General features: G+C 43.9%; 1 protein-coding gene and 1 pseudogene across 1 annotated transcript; both read right to left on the bottom strand.

Annotated features, from left to right (window-relative positions):
• Positions 1–6,113: 6,113 nt before the first annotated feature.
• Positions 6,114–11,977, bottom strand: LOC139418915 (uncharacterized; annotated as a pseudogene).
• Positions 11,978–15,511: 3,534 nt separating this feature from the next.
• Positions 15,512–18,247, bottom strand: LOC139419700 (uncharacterized). Its single transcript, XM_071169685.1, has 3 exons — positions 17,711–18,247; positions 17,385–17,494; positions 15,512–17,213 (listed from the first exon to the last, which is right to left on the bottom strand). The coding sequence occupies exons 1-3, from the start codon at positions 17,988–17,990 to the stop codon at positions 16,149–16,151; spliced, it is 1,455 nt and encodes a 484-aa protein (XP_071025786.1). The 5' UTR covers positions 17,991–18,247; the 3' UTR covers positions 15,512–16,148.
• Between the last annotated feature and the right edge of the window lie 2,763 nt (positions 18,248–21,010).

The following is a 21,010-nucleotide window of genomic DNA, read 5'->3' as shown; positions in this document are numbered from 1 at the left end:
AGGTGTACCTGTGGATGTATTTCAAGGCCTACCTTCAAACTCAGTGCCTCTTTGCTTGACATCATGGGAAAATCAAATGAAATCAGCCAAGACCTCAGAAAAAGAATTGTAGACCTCCACAACTCTGGTTCATCCTTGGGAGCAATTTCCAAACGCCTGAAGGTACCATGTTTATCTGTACAAACAATAGTACGCAAGTATAAACACCATGGGACCATGCAGCCGTCATACCGCTCAGGAAGGAGACGCGTTCTGTCTCCTAGAGATGAAAATACTTTGGATCGAAAAGTGCAAATCAATCTCAGAACAACAACAAAGGACCTTGTGAAGTTGCTGGAGGAAACAGGTACAAAAGTATCTATATCCACAGTAAAACGAGTCCTATAGCGACATAACCTGAAAGGCCGCTCAGCAAGAAAGAAGCCACTGCTCCAAAACCGCCATAAAAAAAGCCAGACTATGGTTTGCAACTGCACATGGGACAAATATCGTACTTCTTGGAGAAATGTCCTCTGGTCTGATGAAATAAAAATGGAACTGTTTGGCCATAATGACCATCGTTATGTTTGGAGGAAAAAGGGGGCGGCTTGCAAGCCGAAGAACACCATCCCAACCGTGAATCACGGGGGTGGCAGCGTCATGTTGTGGGGCGCTTTGCTGCAGGAGGGACTGGTGCACTTCACAAAATAGATGGCATCATGAGGAGGTAAAGTAATGTGGATATATTGAAGCAACATCTCAAGGCATCAGTTAAAGCTTGGTCGCAAATGGGTTTTCCAAATGGACAATGACCCCAAGCATACTTCCAAAGTTGTGGCAAAATGGCTTAAGGCCAACAAAGTCAAGGTATTGGAGTGGCCATCACAAAGCCCTGACCTCAATCCTCTAGAAAATACTGAAAATGTGTGTGCGAGCAAGGAGGCCTACAAACCTGACTCAGTTACACCAGCTCTGTCAGGAGGAATGGGCCAAAATTCACCCAAATTATTGTGGAAAGCTTCTGGAAGGCTACCCAAAACATTTGACCCAAGTTAAACAATTTAAAGGCAATGCTACCAAATGCTAATTGAGTGTATGTAAACTACTGACCCACTGGGAATGTGATGAAAGAAATAAAAGCTTACATAAATCATTCTCTCCACTATTATTCTGACATTTCACATTCTTAAAATAAAGTGGTGATCCTAACTGACCTAAGACAGGGAATGTTTACAAGGATTAAATGTCAGGAATTGTGAAAAACTGAGTTTAAATGTATTTGGCTAAGGTGTATTGTGACGGCCCTGAATTATTTTGAGCCGTCTCAGTGCTTCTCCTTCCAATAGGGTGCTTTCCCTTTAATTCCCAATTAAATAGCCAGCATCAGCTGCGCAAAAGTGGCGTTTTGTGATGGAGACGTGACTGAGGATGTGTTCCCGAAGCTTCTCTATTCCGGTTGTTTTGTTGCTGTTAAACGTGTGTTTTGTAGCCTGAGAGTTTACCCAGGATCGGATCCACTCTTTGCGTCCGTGGACTACTCCTCTCTATTCTTCGTGGCCTTTCTCCGCTGGAGATCTGTTGGCGGATTGGATTGTCTGACTGACCGACTGACTACCACCTTTTTTGTATACGGTATTTCATTTGTTTTGATATGATGTATACGGTGATGATTTATGTAGTTAGATGTAGTTGAGGAATTAGTAAGAGCAGATACGCTTTAAAGTTCTGTGGTAAAATGGTTATATTGATTGTATGATTTAATACTGGGTTTACGCTACACGGAATGAACGGACCAACATTGCGTGACCAAAGTCACTTGAGTTCACTGAACTCCTTTACCGGGCGGGACTCTTTTTAGGCCCGAGGTACAGGACATTTCTGGAGGAACCAGAACTCATTGTGTTATATTATTATGTGTGTGTAATCCATTGATGTTGCTAATACAACCCACGCAAAAGAATAGTTGTTTTTGAAGTTCTTTCAATGTTTTAAGGGTTTATGAAAAGTTGATTTCCCTTCTGACGTTTACATAAGTCCTTTGTATGGTGTAGACTTGACGGACCAGATGGGACTCATTCCCTCCCAAACTAAAAGGAGAAACCAATGTTTTCTCTGGTAGGCACAACCTACCTGGCACCCCTATAAAAAAATAACCTCAAGTCAAAACCGTTACATAAAAAATGGCACCCCAGATGGGACAGCTCAACATTGAGAACTAACCAAAGCAAATATTTTGTGTGGAATTAAAACAATGGATTCACCCCAAGATAATGTGCTCATCCATTTCATACCTGTCAATGGGAATACACAGAACCCTCTACCAATTGTACATACCTGAAACTTTACGCCTACAACTGCTTCAACATTTCCATGAAGACCCATTAGCTGGTCATTTGGGCAGGTTCAAAACCTACAAGCGGTTGCAAGCGTTACTGTACTGGCCACATCTGAGCATGGATGTGAAGTCACACATCCGAAACTGTCAGGTTTGTCAAATGTACAAACCAGAAGGTAGAAAGCCTGCTGGCAAGTTGCAGCAAACGGTGGTTACCCGACCTTGGGAAATGCTAGGAGTGGATTTGATGGGTCCATTTCCTAGAAGCTCCAATCAGAAAGTGTACATGCTTGTGTTTGTTGATTATTATTCAAAGTGGGTGGAACTCTTTTCCCTGCGTCAGGCCACAGCAAGGACCGTCTCTAACATCCTTACGAAAGAGATCCTGACTCGCTGGGGAGTGCCTGATTACATCCTGTCTGATCGAGGTTCCCAATTTGTCTCTGATCTCTTTGAGGAGACCTGCCAAAGATGGAACCTGAGACAGAAGTTGACCACGGCCTATCACCCACAGACCAATCTCACTGAGAGAGTAAATCGAACCTTGAAGACAATGATTGCTTCCTATGTAGGGACCCAGCACAAACACTGGGACAAGCACCTTCACGAGTTTCGATTTGCCCTGAATTCTGCTGTGCAAGAGTCCACTGGAGTCACACCTGCAGAGCTGAACCTAAGTCGTCCCCTCCGAGGACCCTTGGATATGGTGCTACAGCCCCAGCAGATTACTCCAGACGCTGCTTGCTATGACCAGGTAGTCCATCTCCATGACTTGAGAGCTCTTGTCTCAAAGAACATGACCCAGGCTCGACTCAAGCAGAAGAGAAATTATGATAAGAACAGACGAGACATGCAGTTTCAGCTTCGTGATCGGGTGTGGCTTCGCTCTCATCCTTACTCGAAAGCTGAACAATTCTTCTCTGCCAAGCTCGCTCCTAAATGGCAAGGACCATATAGGATTGTGGAGCAGATGGGCCCTTTGAACTACCGAGTGGTGAAAGAGGACACAGGTGAAGATATGCGCGTTGTCCATGTCTCACGCCTTAAGGCCTGTTACCCCTCGGCTGAGGAATTGGAGGCGATTGAGCGCCGCAAGATCTTGGATATCTTTGAAGAGGAAAGTGAGGAGACTTTTCTCGGATTCCCAGACCCAGAAGTCTCACACCTTAAGGCCTGTGACCCCTCAGCTGAGGAGCGTGAGCTCCAAAAAGTCATGAGAATTTTTGTAGAGGAAAGTGATGAGGAGACCTTTCTCGGTTACCCCGACCAAGATGTGCCTTCCAGGGCAATGGTCGGCTTTTTCCAGGGGAGGGGGTGTGTGACGGCCCTGAATTATTTTGAGCCGTCTCAGTGCTTCTCCTTCCAATAGGGTGCTTTCCCTTTAATTCCCAATTAAATAGCCAGCATCAGCTGCGCAAAAGTGGCGTTTTGTGATGGAGACGTGACTGAGGATGTGTTCCCGAAGCTTCTCTATTCCGGTTGTTTTGTTGCTGTTAAACGTGTGTTTTGTAGCCTGAGAGTTTACCCAGGATCGGATCCACTCTTTGCGTCCGTGGACTACTCCTCTCTATTCTTCGTGGCCTTTCTCCGCTGGAGATCTGTTGGCGGATTGGATTGTCTGACTGACCGACTGACTACCACCTTTTTTGTATACGGTATTTCATTTGTTTTGATATGATGTATACGGTGATGATTTATGTAGTTAGATGTAGTTGAGGAATTAGTAAGAGCAGATACGCTTTAAAGTTCTGTGGTAAAATGGTTATATTGATTGTATGATTTAATACTGGGTTTACGCTACACGGAATGAACGGACCAACATTGCGTGACCAAAGTCACTTGAGTTCACTGAACTCCTTTACCGGGCGGGACTCTTTTTAGGCCCGAGGTACAGGACATTTCTGGAGGAACCAGAACTCATTGTGTTATATTATTATGTGTGTGTAATCCATTGATGTTGCTAATACAACCCACGCAAAAGAATAGTTGTTTTTGAAGTTCTTTCAATGTTTTAAGGGTTTATGAAAAGTTGATTTCTCTTCTGACGTTTACATAAGTCCTTTGTATGGTGTAGACTTGACGGACCAGATGGGATTCATTCCCTCCCAAACTAAAAGGAGAAACCAATGTTTTCTCTGGTAGGCACAACCTACCTGGCACCCCTATAAAAAAATAACCTCAAGTCAAAACCGTTACAGTATGTAAACCTCCGACTTCAACTGTACATGGGACAACAGCGTTGACTGTGTTTGTGAGTATGGGTGTATGAATGTGTGTGTGTGTGAGTGAGTGAGAAAGAGCTTGTGTGTGTGTGTATTTTATGTGAGTGATTGGGAGTATGTGTGCAAAAAAAAGTTTATTCGGTGCAGGACAGAGTACTGGACAGGCAGACAGCTAGTGACGGCTGTTCAACAGCTTGGTGTTAGAAGCCATCACGAAGCCTATTGGTTCTGGCTCTGATGCCCCTGTACTATCTGCCAGACGGTAGTAGAGTGAACAGTCCATGGCTCGGTTGGCTGAGGTCCCTAATGATCTTCTTGGCCTTCCATCAACACAGAGTGGTATAAATGACCTGGAGGGCCAGAGGCGTGCGTTGGGCTGACCACACCACTCTCGGAAGAGCCATGTGGTTGAGGGTGGTGCAGTTACTGTACCAGGTGGTCCTCACCAACTGCGGTCAGCCTGTCAGGAAGTCCAAGACCAAGTTACACAGGGATGAGTTCAAGGTGACGAGCTTTGAGGGAATTACAGTGTTGAAAGCTGAGCTGTAGTCAGTATTCCTCTTGTTCAGGTGGGATAGGGCAGTTTTTCTAGTGCGATGGTGATTGCGTCATCTGTGAATCTGTTGGGGCAGTAAGGTTGTGGTGATATGGCCCTTGACTAGCCTCTCTAAGCACTTCATGGTGACAGAAGTGAATGCTATGGTGCGATAGTCATTTAGTTCAGTTACCTTGGCTTGATTGGGTACAAGAATAATAGTGGAATAATTGAAGCATGTGGGGACGGCAGACAAGGATAGAGACAGATTGAATATGTCCGTAAAAACTCCAGCCAGCTGGTCTGCACATGCTCTGAGGACGCGGCTTGGGATGCCGTCCGGCTGTCAGCCATTTAAGAGTTAACAGTCCCTGTCACGTGCGTCTTGTGTCCTAGCCGATGAATTGCAACTACACTTTGTCCCTGTTCTGACTTTTTGCTTCTTTGATTGCCGTACGGAGTTTGAAGCTGGTCTGTTTGTACTCATCCATGTTCCGGGTCACTTTACTGGGGTTGAATGTGGTGGTTCGCGGTTTCAGTTTTGCGCAAATACTGCCATCTATCCCTGGTTTTTGGTATGTTAGAAACTCTTTGCTGTACACACAGAAACATGACATGATATAAAAAAAAATGTTAACAACGGTCAAGCCATCTCTAACACTGAATCAAGTACCTAACATTATAGCACCATTGGAGTTTTTTTTTTTTTAAAATTGGCATATGTGTTGATTCAATAATTACGTTTTTTGTTCGACTGAGACAAGGGAAACTCAGTCCCTGCAATGATACAAAAATAACTAAGTCAGTCAGCACAGAGTCAATTTTGTATTTAATGTCAACAAGATGGTCATACACTCACATAATGTGACGTTCAGTACTTGTATTGCACAAAACGATACATGATACTTTTCACTAACACTTTACCTTAATGTAAATCTGGTACCCTCACTTTAATAAAATACATGTTTGAATACTTTGGAAAAGGTTCAACATTACACACATCTTCACTACTTTATGTCAAGTAAATGTGAATTAAGGCACTCATTATCTCACTATAAAACACAAGTATCAACCTAATGGGACATGCAGTCAGGGTTGGACCCATCAATTAAGCAATTTTACAGACATCAAAACACCAACCATCACCATATCATCTACTCTGCCTCATCACACTCATTCTTTCCTCAGTTCACCTCATCCAGTTCCCTATACATCCAAAACCAATAGAATTAACTACAAACTAGCTAGTACTACTACATGCACATACACTATTCATGGGCCGTGTGCATTTCCTGTTGGTGTATCCTGAGGTAGCTTCTCTCTGAGAACCTCTTCCCACAGTGCGTACAGGAGAATGGTCTTTCTCCCATGTGGACCTTCAGATACATATTCAGCTGGTGCTGGTGGGAGAACCTCTTCTCACACTGGGGAAGCTGTAGGATTTCTCCCCTGTGTGGACCCTCTGGTGCCTCTTTAGGTTGAATGAGTGTGAGAAACTAGCCTGGCACACATGGCAGCTGAACGGTTTCTCCCCCGTGTGCATCCTCTGGTGCCTCTTTAGGTTGGAAGAGTCGGAGAAACTAGCCCGGCACAGGTGGCAGCTGAATGGTTTCTCCCCCGTGTGCATCCTCTGGTGGATCTCCACCTGTTTGGGGAAACTGAAGGCTTTCCCACAGAATGAACACGGAAAGCGCTTCTCTTTTCCACCGGATCTACTGATCGAGTTACCACTACTGTCATTTGTCAATGGGCTGGTGCTGCCATTTAGTGTTGAGCCACTGGCATTGACTGAGGTCTGGTTTAACATTAGGAGAGTGTGAGGAGGATGAAGGCCAGGAAGTGTCTCTGTTGTCGGAGGGTCCATGTTCCAGTTCATAGATCCTATAGAAGGCAGGCTGAAGGTAGCACCTGGCGCCATCAGTATCTCTGAATCACAACTATAGGAGCAGGACGGAGCATCGCTAGCCGAGTCTGTTCTCTCCCGCCGCATACTGACACCTCCCCGTCCCCGCGGACCAAATCTACGCCTCGCCCTGGTCTCAGCCAGTCTGTTGTCATGGAGACTAAGTTTGTTTGTTGTTTTGTGTTCAACTGTCTGTTTCTGGTTGTGGTTAACAGCGTTGTTCCCCAGCCCAGAGTTGAAGACGCTGTCCCATCCACTGACCTCCACTATGTCGCCTCTGGTCCTGGCCTGCTCAGTGATGTCATCCCCTGGGCCTTTGGCTGCACCGGTCTGGGTCTGGAAATCTAAGATGGTCGCCCAGTCTCCTCTGTTAGCCTCCAGCCAACCACCTGCAGCAACAGGTTAAAAATAGACTTCAAAAACATGGCAGAGAATTCTACCATTCTCCATATCTTGAGTCAATTACCTGGTGAAGTTCATACATTATAATGTGTGTGTTTTGGTAACTAAACATACATTGTATTGATTTAATTTTATGAATGAAGAAAATTAAGAAAGAATAGTAACCAGGTGCATCACTATTCCTATTGAAGCTCTATTACTGTATGTAGGTTATATGTATTTCTCCCTTACCTTGCTCCCCCATCTTTAGTCCACTCAGCAGGTCAATGCTCTCTGGTCTGTCTTCTATTGTCTCCTCTTTGACCAGCAGCAGATCAGGCTTCCCATCCTCCATGTCTACTGACTGTAAGAGATACAGAGTGAGAGGATATTGGATCAAGAAATCTGATATGAGAACCCTGCTATGAAGCATCTTCTGGTTGGGCAATGAGGGATTGCTATGAGTATTATGCAAACATGTTAGTTGATTTTATTACTTGACACTAATGATTTGATCATTCAAGAGGCATGGTCCCGCACTTAAGACAACGAATCAAGACCTGGGCCAGTATCCACAAAGAGTCTGAGGAGAGGTGCTGATCTAGGATCAGTTTTGCCTTTTAGATCATAATGAATATAAGTATATCTTAGATCAGCACTCCTGCTCTGAGACACTTTGTGGATACTGGCCCTGACCTAATACCATTCGGACAGTAGTTCACAGTGGGCTCACCTCATTGAGACTCTGTGTGGTCCTGTGCTGCTCAGCTGGTTCCTCTGTGGGTTCAGGAGGAGGTGTAGTCTGGTTGTCCTCCATGACCATGGTCCCCTCAGGGTTCCCCAGACCCTCCTCCTTCACCAGCAGCACCTCTGGACCCTCCTCCTCCTGGATGAGAGGTGATACAGATTACACAGACATACACTCCCTCAGCTACGTACACACAGATAATAAACACAATTTCAACATGGAGTGTTTACCCATCCCCACTATGTTTGAGTCCTATACAATTTCACAAAGTCAAATTCCTGTACATGTAAATGTAACTGCAAAATGATTGGCACCCTTGATAAATATCAGGGAAAATACTATAGTTTATCAAGAGTGTCAATAATTTAGGACCCCATTCTATATACCTTATATACAGTATATATAATGAAGTAGTTGAATGGAAGTCATGAAACACATCATACTCAGTACAAACTCAATATGTAACAGACTTTTTAGGCTTATATATGCCTTATATATCACACAATGTCTGGATGCAATATTCTACCCAGGAATATTCAACACTGATTCTGTTACTGTCTTTATTACAAATGAATGTCAATTTTTCTCTGCTGAAAACAATGAAAATGAATCTGTGTCTTTAATGCAGGGTTTGATCTAAACGTCAGAAGCTATCGAGTGGAATGGTTACTTTCTATAGCTAGGTATCCATTCAATTGATGACAGATTTTCAAGAAAATATGCGGATGTTCCCACCAGTGGTATGTTTCCACCAAACAGACTTGTTGCAGATCAAATTCAGTGCTTGATGACGTAGTGCACACAAAACATACCTTTTCGCTTAAGTTTTCATGTACAGAATAAACATCAAAAGTACAATATTTCCATTCAATGTTTCCATCACATTTTCAACTCTACCGTTTTGTCACAAACCATTGAGTTAAATAGCAAATGTACCTACTCTGGTCTTGGTACCTGCGCTCTAGTCAACAGCTCGCAGATACAGTGGAGGTAGGCTATCCACATTATGAGATTATTATGGCAACGAACAAGAATATTTATATTTGTCCATCACAGCTGCCATGATTTTCATCTGTGGATGGAAACGTGGTTTATGCCAGCAGCAGAGTGGAATGGTTTTTCTGCTGGTGTATCCTGAGGTAGCACCTCTCTGAGAACCTCTTCCCGCAGTGCGTACCACCGAATGGCCTTTCTCCTGTGTGGACCATCTGGTGCCTTTTCAGTTGGTGCTGTTGGGAGAACCTCTTCTCACACTGGGGCCAGCTGTAGGATTTCTCCTGTGTGGACCATCTGGTGCCTCTTCAGATGGCCAGCTTGGGTAAAGCGCATATGACACTGGGTACAGATGAAGGATTTCACCACTGTTTGGTTCCTATACACTACTACTGTACTGGTTCCAGTCCTCTCTTGACAGGTCAGTCTGTGTCTCTAAACCCAAGGGCATGTTGTCAGGGTCCCAATGGGATTGAATCGTCCTCATGCTCGGGTTACCGTAAAGTAAATACTCTGAGCCAGGAGCAGGAAAGCCCAGTCTCTCAGGGTCTGATCTGTGGTCAGATCCTGTGTGCAAGAGCGTTTGTGTTTAAAGTCTCTGTGTCTGTCTCTGACTTGAAGACGGTGTTCTGAATTCTACTGACCTCTGTGATGCTGCGGCAGGGCCTGGGTTGGGGCGTGGCGGCGTGGTTCTCTGTGGCAACAGGGGGCGCTCCAATCTCGATGTCTCTTCTGTGTTGTGGGACCTCTCCTTCAGACCTCTCCTGCTTGACCCCAGGACCTGCAGCTTCTCCATCTGCAGACTGAGACAAGAGAGGAGGTTAATATCGGTACATGAGTTGAATTGGATAACAATGTCATAGGGAAGTCTCACAAACTCCCCTATGGCAGATAAATGAGGATGTACATGACTGAATAGCTGAGGGGAGCCTTTCTGAAATTAATTAATGGGCCACATTTGACGTACTGTAATTTTTCATGTTACACTATGACACTAACCTCTATCATGATAACGTGCTGGGTTGAGGTTCCACTCCCCTCATCTATAGCTGGCTTCACAAAGCTCCCGTGGCCTCTAGTGAGATGTCCTTCACCTGAGAGAGTGATTGGAGGAAAAGAGTTGGTTAGGTTACTGTCAATGCTCAACGCTATATTGTACACTATTGACATTGTCTACAACTGTGTAAAGTTCATTATGCCGTTGACGTTAAAGGGCTCCAGGACCAAAGATCCACCACCATACATGGGGTTATTTTCTGCTCATGCATTCTCATTTCAACGACAAACCCACCACATTCTCATTTTGATGACAAACCCACCACTGGTGTGCGTGGCCATAGAACTCTATTTCATGTTATTCAACAAATTATTCTGATTAATAAGCCTGTAATACACAATTAATTGGTATTTACAGCCTGAAACAAATTCTTGCAAAATTGTGTAAATGTACATACTATACATTTAAACTTACTCTAGCAGCTGTGAAATTTGAGACAAAATATAGACTGGAAAGTATTGTTTACCCCACTTTTCAGAGAGCTGGTTCAGTTTGGCACTGAGGTAAAATTAGTTTTATACTGGATATTCGTTTTTCATCGTCAATAGCTATTGAACCAAGCATGCCAGGATAATGAAAATGGTATATTCTGAATCAGGGGAGGATTGAGAACAATCCAGTTACTACCAGTTGATATTACAGTTTCAATAAATGAATCTTAAATGGAGCTTGCTTTTTAAATGACTGAATATATACGGGGCAATTTAGCAATTCAGACTTTATCTCTAATGGTTATGATAAATTAGGCATTGTTGCAATCTGTTGGCATATAGATAAATGCACACATTTTTCCTTGAGTTCTAAAAATATACCCCCCCCCCCAAAAAAAGCATGCGAGTACTCCAACAGTCAAAAAATGTCAATGCCCATCCCATTTAGTTTCAGGCTGTATATATCAATTCATTGTGTATTACAGCCTGATTCATATGACAAGCAACAAATGTAAATGCCTGGAGTTTGCTACATGGCATTGGCACTTGGAATGGAACCGGTGCTTTGGTCAGGTGAAATTAAAATAGAGCCTATTAATGCCTATTCGGTAATCTGGCCCTGGATGTAAGGTAACTTCTCATAACTTGTTAATACACTATTTATTGATTGATTATGTTCCATGCATCACTTTTTAAAAATTGAGTATGACAATAGGAAATTCAATAAAGAATCTTTGTGCAAGAAGAATTTGTTCTTAATTGACCTGGCTGGTTAAATAAAAATATATGTGCAAGATAGCCTTGTAATCAGGGGAAGTATGGTATACTATCCAAAAACTGATAAAGACCCAATTCTGTAACACATCTGAACACATGCGCAGAGGGGAATGGGGCGACAGGGCCCGCAACCTTCTGCAGAATGTACCTCTTGTCATTCCTCTGTATCGGTCGAGGATCTTGACACTACTGGGACGACTGGCGAGGACGCGCTCTCTCGTTGTCCTCTCTTCCCGCTCCCGTGCCACCTTCAGTTCCAGTAGCTCTAGTTTCCTCCGCAATGCCCTGTTTTCTTTCTGGCTTTGAGTTATTTCCAAACGAAACACTGCATAGTCGTCGTCTACGAGTTTACAGATATCTGCCACGGCTGCGTTTGCTAGCACCTCCATGATGGAGGCTATTTGAGTGTGAAAAACCATATAGTCAGCCATTGTTAGCAGTTAGCTAGATAACATATATGAACCAATTCCCGTCTCCAGCGCGAATTAAAGACTACCTGGGGTAAGTGTGTGATGCTGTGAAGTTAAATTAATCATATTTTGTGTTCCAAGGTGTTAATAAACGTCTAGATCACGATAACATCGAAATCGTTCTAGGTCCTTGTTCCCTTCCGTTTACTTAAGAGAAATGATCTTATTGGTTGGCGTCATAGCTGGAAGGGTGTAGTTAAATGAAAAAGGTATGCGTGCTGTTCTTTGAAATACGGTACTGCTTATTACGTTACATCAAATCTCCTATGATCAGTTTTTCTTAAAGCTGTGAGCAGACGTGTTTATAAAGAACAGTGTGTTAGCAAGAATAGAGTAGAAAATAAGTAAAACATATGTTGAAAAACATATGTTGAAAATTAGGCTATGAAAATGTAGACAGCTTGAGGCCTGTCCATACCCTAAAGAATGGCTTGATGATGCTCTCAGTAGAGTACATATCCTTGATGACCTCAACCAGAAGGGATAAAATAGAAAGATTTTTTAAAATGCATCTTTACACTACATATCACATCAAGGGAGCCATTAAGTAACATTGGAATGTCCCCATGTCTGATCCTGTTTGCCAAAATATTTCCTCTGACCCTCCTCTTTTCTCACTGCAGGGCAGGGAATATCAGGGACTGTTCGGGCTGACACTTAGGGCCCACCCAAAAATAAAAAATAATAATAATAACGGACGACTGAACAAGGTTAACTGTTTCTACCACTGCCGTAGGTGTGCGGCATATAGGGACTGTCCTTGTTATAGTCTGATCAACTCAGTGGCCTTATGGTTAGTGTCTGCCCTGAGATTGGAAGATTGTGAGTTCAATCCCTGGCCGAGTCATACCAAAGACTGTAAAAACGGGCCCTGATGCGTCTCCGCTTGGCACTCAGCATTAAGGAGCTAGATTCGGGCTAGGGCCCTGCAATAGGGCCTTAGCCCGTCTTGTCCAGGGGGTGTACTTGTACATCAGAAACAGGAGATGAACCAAGGTTTGTGAAAGGCTATAACAAGTAAGTAGCCTATGTTTACCATCTCTCTAAAAGTATTCACAGTATTTGGACCCTTAGCTCAGATATATCTCGTTTCCATTTGTATATTATGGATCCCCATTAGTTCCTGCCAAGACAGCAGCTACTCTTCCTGGGGTCTGGCAAAATTAAGGCGGTTATATAATTTTACATTACAATACATTCATTACAGAATTCACAATACACTGTGTGTCCTGGGGCCCGTGTAGCTATTACTGTGCGCCTCCCAGTCTGTTCTGGACTTGGGGGCTGTGAAGAGACCTCTTGTGGCATGTCTTGTGGGGTATGCATGGGTGTCCGAGCTGTGCGCTTGTATTTTAAAACAGACAAAAACAAGTAATGAGGAAGTAAATCTCTCTTTCACTTTGAGCCATGAGAGATTGACATGCATGTCATTAATGTTAGCTCTCCATGTACTTTTAAGGGCCAGCCGTGCTGCCCTGTTCTGAGCCAACTGCAAAAGTCATTCTGTGGCACCTGATTGGCTGTTTTTTTTGAGTCTTTTAAATGCTAAAATCAGTTCTTTAAAATCAATTTTCAGATGTTCCAAGCTAGCCCTCCTGATGTCGTTTGACCCCACATGGACTACGACAGTGTCAGCTACCGGCATCTGTCGTAGAACAGTCGGAAGCAGCCTTGTGATGTTCTGTACTCGTGCTCCTGGGTTGCACAGAGTTTTTGCCCTGGGAACCGAGATGTCTGGCGATGTCAAATGGGTAGGTCTCTCAGGCAGCCTCACGGTTTGATGCGGGTGGGAGCCCCCGAGGATCTGAACCCGAGGTAAATGTCACCGGAGAGGGAGACAGAACAGAGGACAAAGACATAGGTACCTCCGGATCCGATCTTGAATGGCAAACCCCCAAAGGCGGCGGCACTGGAACCTCTGGATCCAGGGCGGCAAAGCTGTGTCGGGTCCGGGATCAACATCTCCAAGGAGACCCATTTCTAGAGGATGCTGTCTTTGACTTCCACGGCGAGTAACGTATCTCCATGGCTGGTTGGTTGGGTCGAGAACAGCTCCGTTCTCCAGGGAAGGGGGAGACCCCTTCTGGATGGAACCCCGCTGAGGACCGGCCAGTCGGTTGTGGAGAGCCAACAGGAATTGTCCGTAGTGCTCCGAGACAGGATTGTGTCGAGGCACAGATCTGGGAAGGGTACCAAAAAATGTCTGCAGCATTGAAGGTCCCCAAAAACAGTGGCCTCCATCATTCTTAAATGGGAGAAGTTTTGAACCACCAAGACTCTTCCTAGAGCTGGCCACCCGGCCAAACAGAGTAATCAGTGGAGAACCTGAGGTGACCAAGAACCCGATGGTCACTCTGACAGAGCTCCAGAGTTCCTCTGTGGAGATGGGAGAAACTTCCAGAAGGACAACCATCTCTGCAGCACTCCACCAATCAGGCCTTTATGGTAGAGTGGCCAGACGGAAGCCACTCCTCAGTAAAAGTCACAGGACAGCCCGCTTGGAGTTTACCAAAAGGCACAAAAGACCATGAGAAACAAGATTCTCTGGTCAGATGAAACCAAGATTGAACTCTTTGACCTGAATGCATCATGCTGTGGGAATGTTTTTCAGGGACTGGGAGACTAGTCAGGAGAGGGAAAGATGAACGGACCAAAGTACAGAGATCCTTGATGAAAACCTGCTCCAGAGCGCTCAGGACCTCCGACTGGGGTGAAGGTTCACCTTCCAGCAGGACAACGATCCTAAGCACACAGCCAAGACAACGCAGGAGTGGCTTCGGGACAAGTTTCTGAATGTCCTTGTGGCCCAGCCAGAGCCCAGATTTGAACCCGATCGATCGAACATCTCTGGTGAGACCTGAAAATAGCTGTGCAGCGACGCTCCCCATCCAACCTGACAGCGCTTGAGAGGATCTACAGAGAAGAATGGGAGAGACTCCCCAAATACAGATGTACCAAGCTTGCAGCGTCATACCCAAGAAGACTCGAGGCTGTAATCGCTGCCAAAGATGCTTCAACAAAGTACTGAGTAAAGGGTCTGAATACTTATCACATTTACATATGTTTTCTATTCTTAATAAACGTGCAAAAATGTCTAAACCTGTTTTTGTTTTGTCATTATGGGGTATTGTGTGTAGATTGAGGGGGGAAAAACAATTTAATCAATTTTAGAATAAAGCTGTAACTTAACAAAATGTGTAAAGTCAAGGGGTCTGAATACTTTCTGAATGCACTGTAAATGTAAGTCAATTATATTTTTTACAGTTTCGATTTGGTTTGAGTCATTTTAATGTATTATGAATTTGTTTCCCCTCCACCCCCCAAAAAATATATAGAAGAAAGTGATATAACAAATGTATAGCTGCGTGCCATATGTTTGACAGCTCTTTCCTCCTGATTTCTTCTCTCTTACGGGGCAGGTCCCAGCTGGGGAGGGTGGTCACTACCTGACCAATGGTTGACTGTGTGATGAGAGAGGTGTGTAAGGCCTCGCTACTCATTTTCTGGGACTCGACAGCTTCGTCCGTGTGTGTGTTGTGGGTGGTGACAACAGCCTCACATGGCTTAGGAGGGCAGGGTAACTCATCTGAGCAACATTTAAGCCTATTTTGGGTAATGGAACATCTTAAATGTAGCGGAGTCAGAATCTGGCGATATGAAGGACCATGTAAAAACAGCTATTCAAAAACGCGTCCATTCAAGCATGCAGAATGGCTTTTTAATTAAAAAAATTTTTAAATATTGGTTATAAAGCGCTGCCTGGTGTTTTAAGAGTAGGGTGAGAGCAGATGTGATATATACTAAAGAGTGTCTCAATTAATGAAAAGCCCCATTTTGTGATTATTAAACATACATTTTAAATACACCATATAAAACCACACATATGTCTCAACTAAAAATCTGAATGAACTTGATAAACTGCATTAATTTTCTCATTAAAAGTGTCTTGGGAAAAACATTAGGTAGTTGAACATCATATCCTACACAGTACAAACACCATGAAACCAACTTTTTAGGCTTATATCATGTCTGGATGCAATGTTCTACCCAGAAGTATTCAACACTGAAATCTGTTATTCCAAATGCATATGTGGAGCCTTTCTGCTGACACCAATTAACATTTATCTTTAATGCATGGTTTGATCTAAACGTCAGAAGCTATCAAGTGGAATGGTTCATTTCTAGGTCAATCCGTGGAATGTTTTTTCTGCTGGTGTATCCTCGGAGTACCCCTTCCCGTAGTGCATACAGGCAAATGGCCTTTCCCCGTGTGGACTTAAGTGCATGTTCAGTTGGTGCTGGTGGGAGAACCTCTTCTCACACTTGAGGGTTGCTGTAGGATTTCTCCCCTGTGTGGACCCTCTGGTGCCTCTTCAGGTTGCCAGCCTGGGTGAAGCTCATGTGACACTGGGTACAGCTAAAGGGTTTCACCCCTGTGTGGACCCTCTGGTGCCTCTTCAGGTCACCAGCCTGGGTGAAGCACATATGACACTGGGTACAGCTGTATGGTTTCTCCCCTGTGTGGACCCTCTGGTGGATCTCCACCTTCTGGGAGCTGCTGAAGCCTTTGTTACAGAACATGCAGAGGAACCGTTTCTCTTTGCTATTGCCTGATGTGGCTCCCCCTCCCCGAGCCTGGACTCTAGCCCTGTTGTTTGAGTTCAATACCTGATCGAAAAGGTATTGTGAATCGGAAGGTGACATCGGCGTGGACAGTGGGTCATGATCCTTGAGCGTGTGTAAAGGGGAGTGGGTTGCAACAGTTAGATTTGTCTCTAAGCTTTCCCTGCAATCTAAGAAGTCACTGGTGTTGCCCTGTGAGTGGCCTTCTCCTAAGTGAGTCTTGTCTGCATTCCATGTCAGAGGAGCAGCACCCTCCACTTTCACAGTCACCTCATCTATCACTATAACCTCCCCTTTCTTATCTAGGCACCCTTCAGGGTATACACTACTACTGTACCGGTTCCAGTCCCCTCTCATTGGATTAGTCTGTGTATCTAAGATGACTGGCATGTCACCAGGTATCATCTCTGTAGCGTATGAACAGGACGGATCATTGCCAGTCTGTAATGTGTCACCTAAGTCCTGATGGGACAGATCCATCCTCGTGCTTGGGTTACCATCAAGTAAATATTCTGAGCGGAGAGCAGGAGGACAGCCCAATCGCCCCAGACCCGTTAAATTATTGGTGTCTGTCTCTGACTTGAGGGTGGCATTCAGTGTTCCACCAACCTCCGTGATGCTGTGTCGGGTCCTGGGTGCCGCTGGGGCAGTGATGGGGTCCTCCATGGCTACAGGAGGCACTCCAGTTTGGATGTGCCGTGGGTCATCCTCTCCTTCAGAACTCTCCTGCTTGACTCCAGGACCAGCAGCATCTGCAGACTAACACAAGAAGAGGGGAGGTTATTGACAGTATTGAGTAGAATTGGGTGACAATGCCGTAGAGAAGTCACACAAGCTCCGCTATGGCAGATAAATGATGTACATGTAAGCAAGTGAATAGCTGAGTGGAGCCTTTCTGAAATGTACTGTTATTCTGACTATTACACTAACCTCTATCACAATAACATGCTGGGTTGAGGTTCCACTCCCCTCATCAACAGTGATTGGTTGGTCATCTCTCCATGTATTGTGTCCTCCTGGCTTCACAAAGCTCACGTGGCCTCCAGTGAGATGTAAGTCACCCGAGAGAGTTATTGGTGGAAAAGAAGTGGTTAGGTTAGCTACTGTCAATGCTCAACGTTATATTGCAAGACAGATAAGTAATCAGGCGAATTAGGCTATCCAAAAACTAACCAAGACCCAATTCTGGCTAACACAAAGGCACATGTGCAGAGGGTAACGGGGCAATAGGCCACGCAGCCTCATGCAAAATGTACCTCTTGCCAATCCTCTGTATCGGTCGAGGATCTTGACACTACTGGGACGACTGGCGAGGACGCGCTCTCGCATTGTCCTTTCTGCGCGCTCTCGCGCCACCTTCTTCAGTTCCAGTAACTGTAGTTTCCTCCGTAATGCCCCATTTTCTTTCTGGCTTTGAGTTACTTCCAAACGAAACACTGCATAGTCGTCGTCTACGAGTTTACAAATCTCTGCCACGGCTGCATTCGCTAGCACCTCCATAATGGAGGCTATTTGAGTGTGAAAAACCACAGCCATCGTTAGGTAACTTTCGCAACTAGCTAGCGTTACCTAGATAACATCTATCAACCAAGTCCTGTCTCCAATGCGAATTAAATAATACCTGGGGGTAAGTGTGCGATGCTGTGTAGATAAATAGATAGATAATAATATTTTGAGTTCCAGGGTGTTAATAAAACGTCTAAATGACAAAATCGCAAACGTGGAAATAGTTTTTGGTCACGGCTCACTTCGGTTTTACGTCTTCTTCTTTGAGGTTTTTGTCGGCGAACTACACCAAAATCGTGTATTACGGCCACCTACTGGGTGGGGTCATAACTGGGAGTTTTTAAATGAATAGTAAATGCAAATTATATTTGGTTAAAATTACCCTTAGCTACCTTGAGTTGTGTCTTAAGGCTCATGGTGACAGAATCCACAATAATCACATTTGTTACATATGGCTAGAGCCTGGAGTTAGCATATTATAGGGTGTCCCACCCACTAAACGCTCTGTGGTTTTGAAATTTCACTTCCTTATGTCATAAAATACGTTTTACCAATACTTATGATTCTTCATGTTCTAACTTGCTCAGTGGGGTCTCTAACGTATCATTAACATTATATCCAAAAGGTCATATTTCGTAACCTAATACCTCCAATAATAAGCAGCGCGCTCTGTTGACAGAGCAGTGCAGCCTATTTTTTTCCGCGGGTCGTAAAAAGCTAAATTAACATGACACGAGATTAATTAAATGTAAAAGGCTTTGCAAATAAAATGCTTGCGGTATGCTCAGTGGTCTGTTGACATTTCAGAGAAACGCAGGTTGTTCTGAGCAATCTTTAAAAATTACACACGTCACAATAAGAAAAGCGTATACTAAAATATGAAAATACTACATGTCATGTCTCAAAATCAATATCTATCTTACCTCTATATTATTTTATGTCCTCCGGATTCGAAAAGAAAGATAAGTTCGACAGACAGCCTGTCAGTTTGTCACAATTCTCGTACAGCATCCAGCCACAATACTATTTTAAATATATTTTTAGCACTTTTTTTCTCTGGCCGCAAAATACTTAAAACTAAATTCGGTAGTTGGTGGAGTTAGCAGGGATTTTTTGTAACGTGCATACTGTTGGAATTTGGTTAATCAGAACTGGAGCTATTTCCTTATCGAGCCACAGCACAGAGCTTCTCGATCTTCCAGTGATGACGTCATCCACCTTGGGCAGGCACTCCGGCGCGGACTACTTTCCAGATGTCACAAAACTGACAGGTAAACGAAGGAAGTATCAGGGCATTCTACAATTAGACTTTTATTGCATAAAAACTACCTTACGGTCTTATCGCTATCAAACTTATTTTGAAGTGTTAGAAGAAGTTGCGACTTGCAGTGTAGCTTTGCGATCATCGTTTTGGCTGTTTCCAAACTGAAATGTGTGTGTGCATCACCGTAAGAGGGCTGCCTACGGGTCACGACAGAGATCATTGCGGCGCGGTCGGCATTTTTCATACTGCGGGTGGGAGCCGATGGTCATAAAACAACTTTGGGATGAAAATATTTTTTGGTCTTGCAGATCATTTGGAAAAAGCCTAGCCCTACCTATTGTATTAAAAGTACATATTTGTCACATTATTTCAATAGCCTACCTGTCCTAGTTGGGCGTGCCTCGTATACTGGACAAAAATATGCACGCAACATGTCGGTCCCATGTTTAATGAGCTGAAATAAAACATCCCAGACATTTTCCATATGCTAAAATGTAGTGCACAAATTTGTTTACATCCCTATTTGTAAGCATTTCTCCTTTGCCAATATAATCCACACACTTGACTGTGGCATATCAATAAACTGATTAAACAGCGTGATCATTACACAGGTGCAACTTGTGCTGGGGAAAATAAAAGTCTACCCTAAAATGTGCAGTTGTCACTCCACACAATGCCACTGATTTATCAAGTTTTGAGGGAGTGTGCAATTGGTATGCTGACTGCAGGAATGTCCAACAGAGCTGTTGCCAGAGAATTTAATGTTAATTTCTCGAGCATAAGTTTTTCCAACATAATTTTAGAGAATTCGGCCGTATGCCCAACCGGCCTCACAACCGCAGACCACGTGTATCCAGGCTCCCCAGTGGGTGGGTCAAAGCCCGCCCATGGCTGCACCCCAATGTAAAATCCATAGATTAAGGCATAATTCATTTATTTCAATCGACTGATTTTCTTCTATGAACTGTAACTCAATAAAATATTTGAAATTGTTCCATGTTGCGTTTATATTTTTGTGTGGTCTCATTGACATAGAGTAGGCTGCCTATGCATAGCGGGGAATCACGTGGTATTTATATTTCCAAGGAAATTAACTTAAATATGATTAGACTATAGTTTACTACAGTGTCTGTAAATAAATATTGATAATGGAAAGAAGTGAAAGGCCCTCAACCAACGTGAGTCGAGGTGCAATCAAAAAATGTGATCACAAGTGAAAAGGAAAAGGCGCGCACAGGCTACCTTGGGGAGTGAGCGTTGTGCCTTTTCGTTTTCAATAAATATTGATTAGGCTACCAATGTATTTGTCTGCCTGCACATCGTCGTCCTAAAATGTAGGCTATATGCAAAACCTAGCTCAAGAGAGAGTGCACGTGTCCGCTGCCATCATTCTTGCTGCTGCTTCAAGTTCAGTAGCCATACGTGCGAGATCAGGTACACGTGTAATACAATAGAGTAGGCTATTGCCTATGGGCGGAGAAGCACGGGGCAGTTCTTTACAAGCAGATGTACTTTTTAAATATGATTAGGCTATAGTTTACTACATTGCGTATAAATCAATATTGATTACCCATATTTGTCTCCGACTGAAATCCGTCCCACTCCTAAAAAGTATGCTATAAAACGTATCTCAAGAGAAATTGCAAGTCTCTCCAACTCTGCTCTCTTAAAAACTACGTTTGGATGGAAGTTCAATAAGTAGGGTAATGTTAACTAGCTGGCCTAGTGCATCGTCTCCCATGAAAGGAAGTTAGGCTAGTTAGCAAGTATTTTAGCCAGGTAGCCT

This window comes from Oncorhynchus clarkii, chromosome 10 (assembly GCF_045791955.1).
Source record: "Oncorhynchus clarkii lewisi isolate Uvic-CL-2024 chromosome 10, UVic_Ocla_1.0, whole genome shotgun sequence".
NCBI lineage: Eukaryota > Metazoa > Chordata > Actinopteri > Salmoniformes > Salmonidae > Oncorhynchus > Oncorhynchus clarkii.
This window is presented reverse-complemented; position numbering and strand designations above follow the sequence as displayed.

What these genes read in the sequence shown, in the direction of transcription:
- LOC139419700 (XM_071169685.1), bottom strand. Translation starts at nt 17,990, where the DNA reads ATGGCTGTGGTTTTTCACACTCAAATAGCCTCCATTATGGAGGTGCTA. An exon ending in ATACAGAGGATTGGCAAGAG is followed by an intron (nt 17,495 to 17,710) that starts GTACATTTTGCA and finishes ATCTCACTGGAG; the next exon opens with GCCACGTGAGCTTTGTGAAG. An exon ending in AGCATGTTATTGTGATAGAG is followed by an intron (nt 17,214 to 17,384) that starts GTTAGTGTAATA and finishes TTCTTGTGTTAG; the next exon opens with TCTGCAGATGCTGCTGGTCC.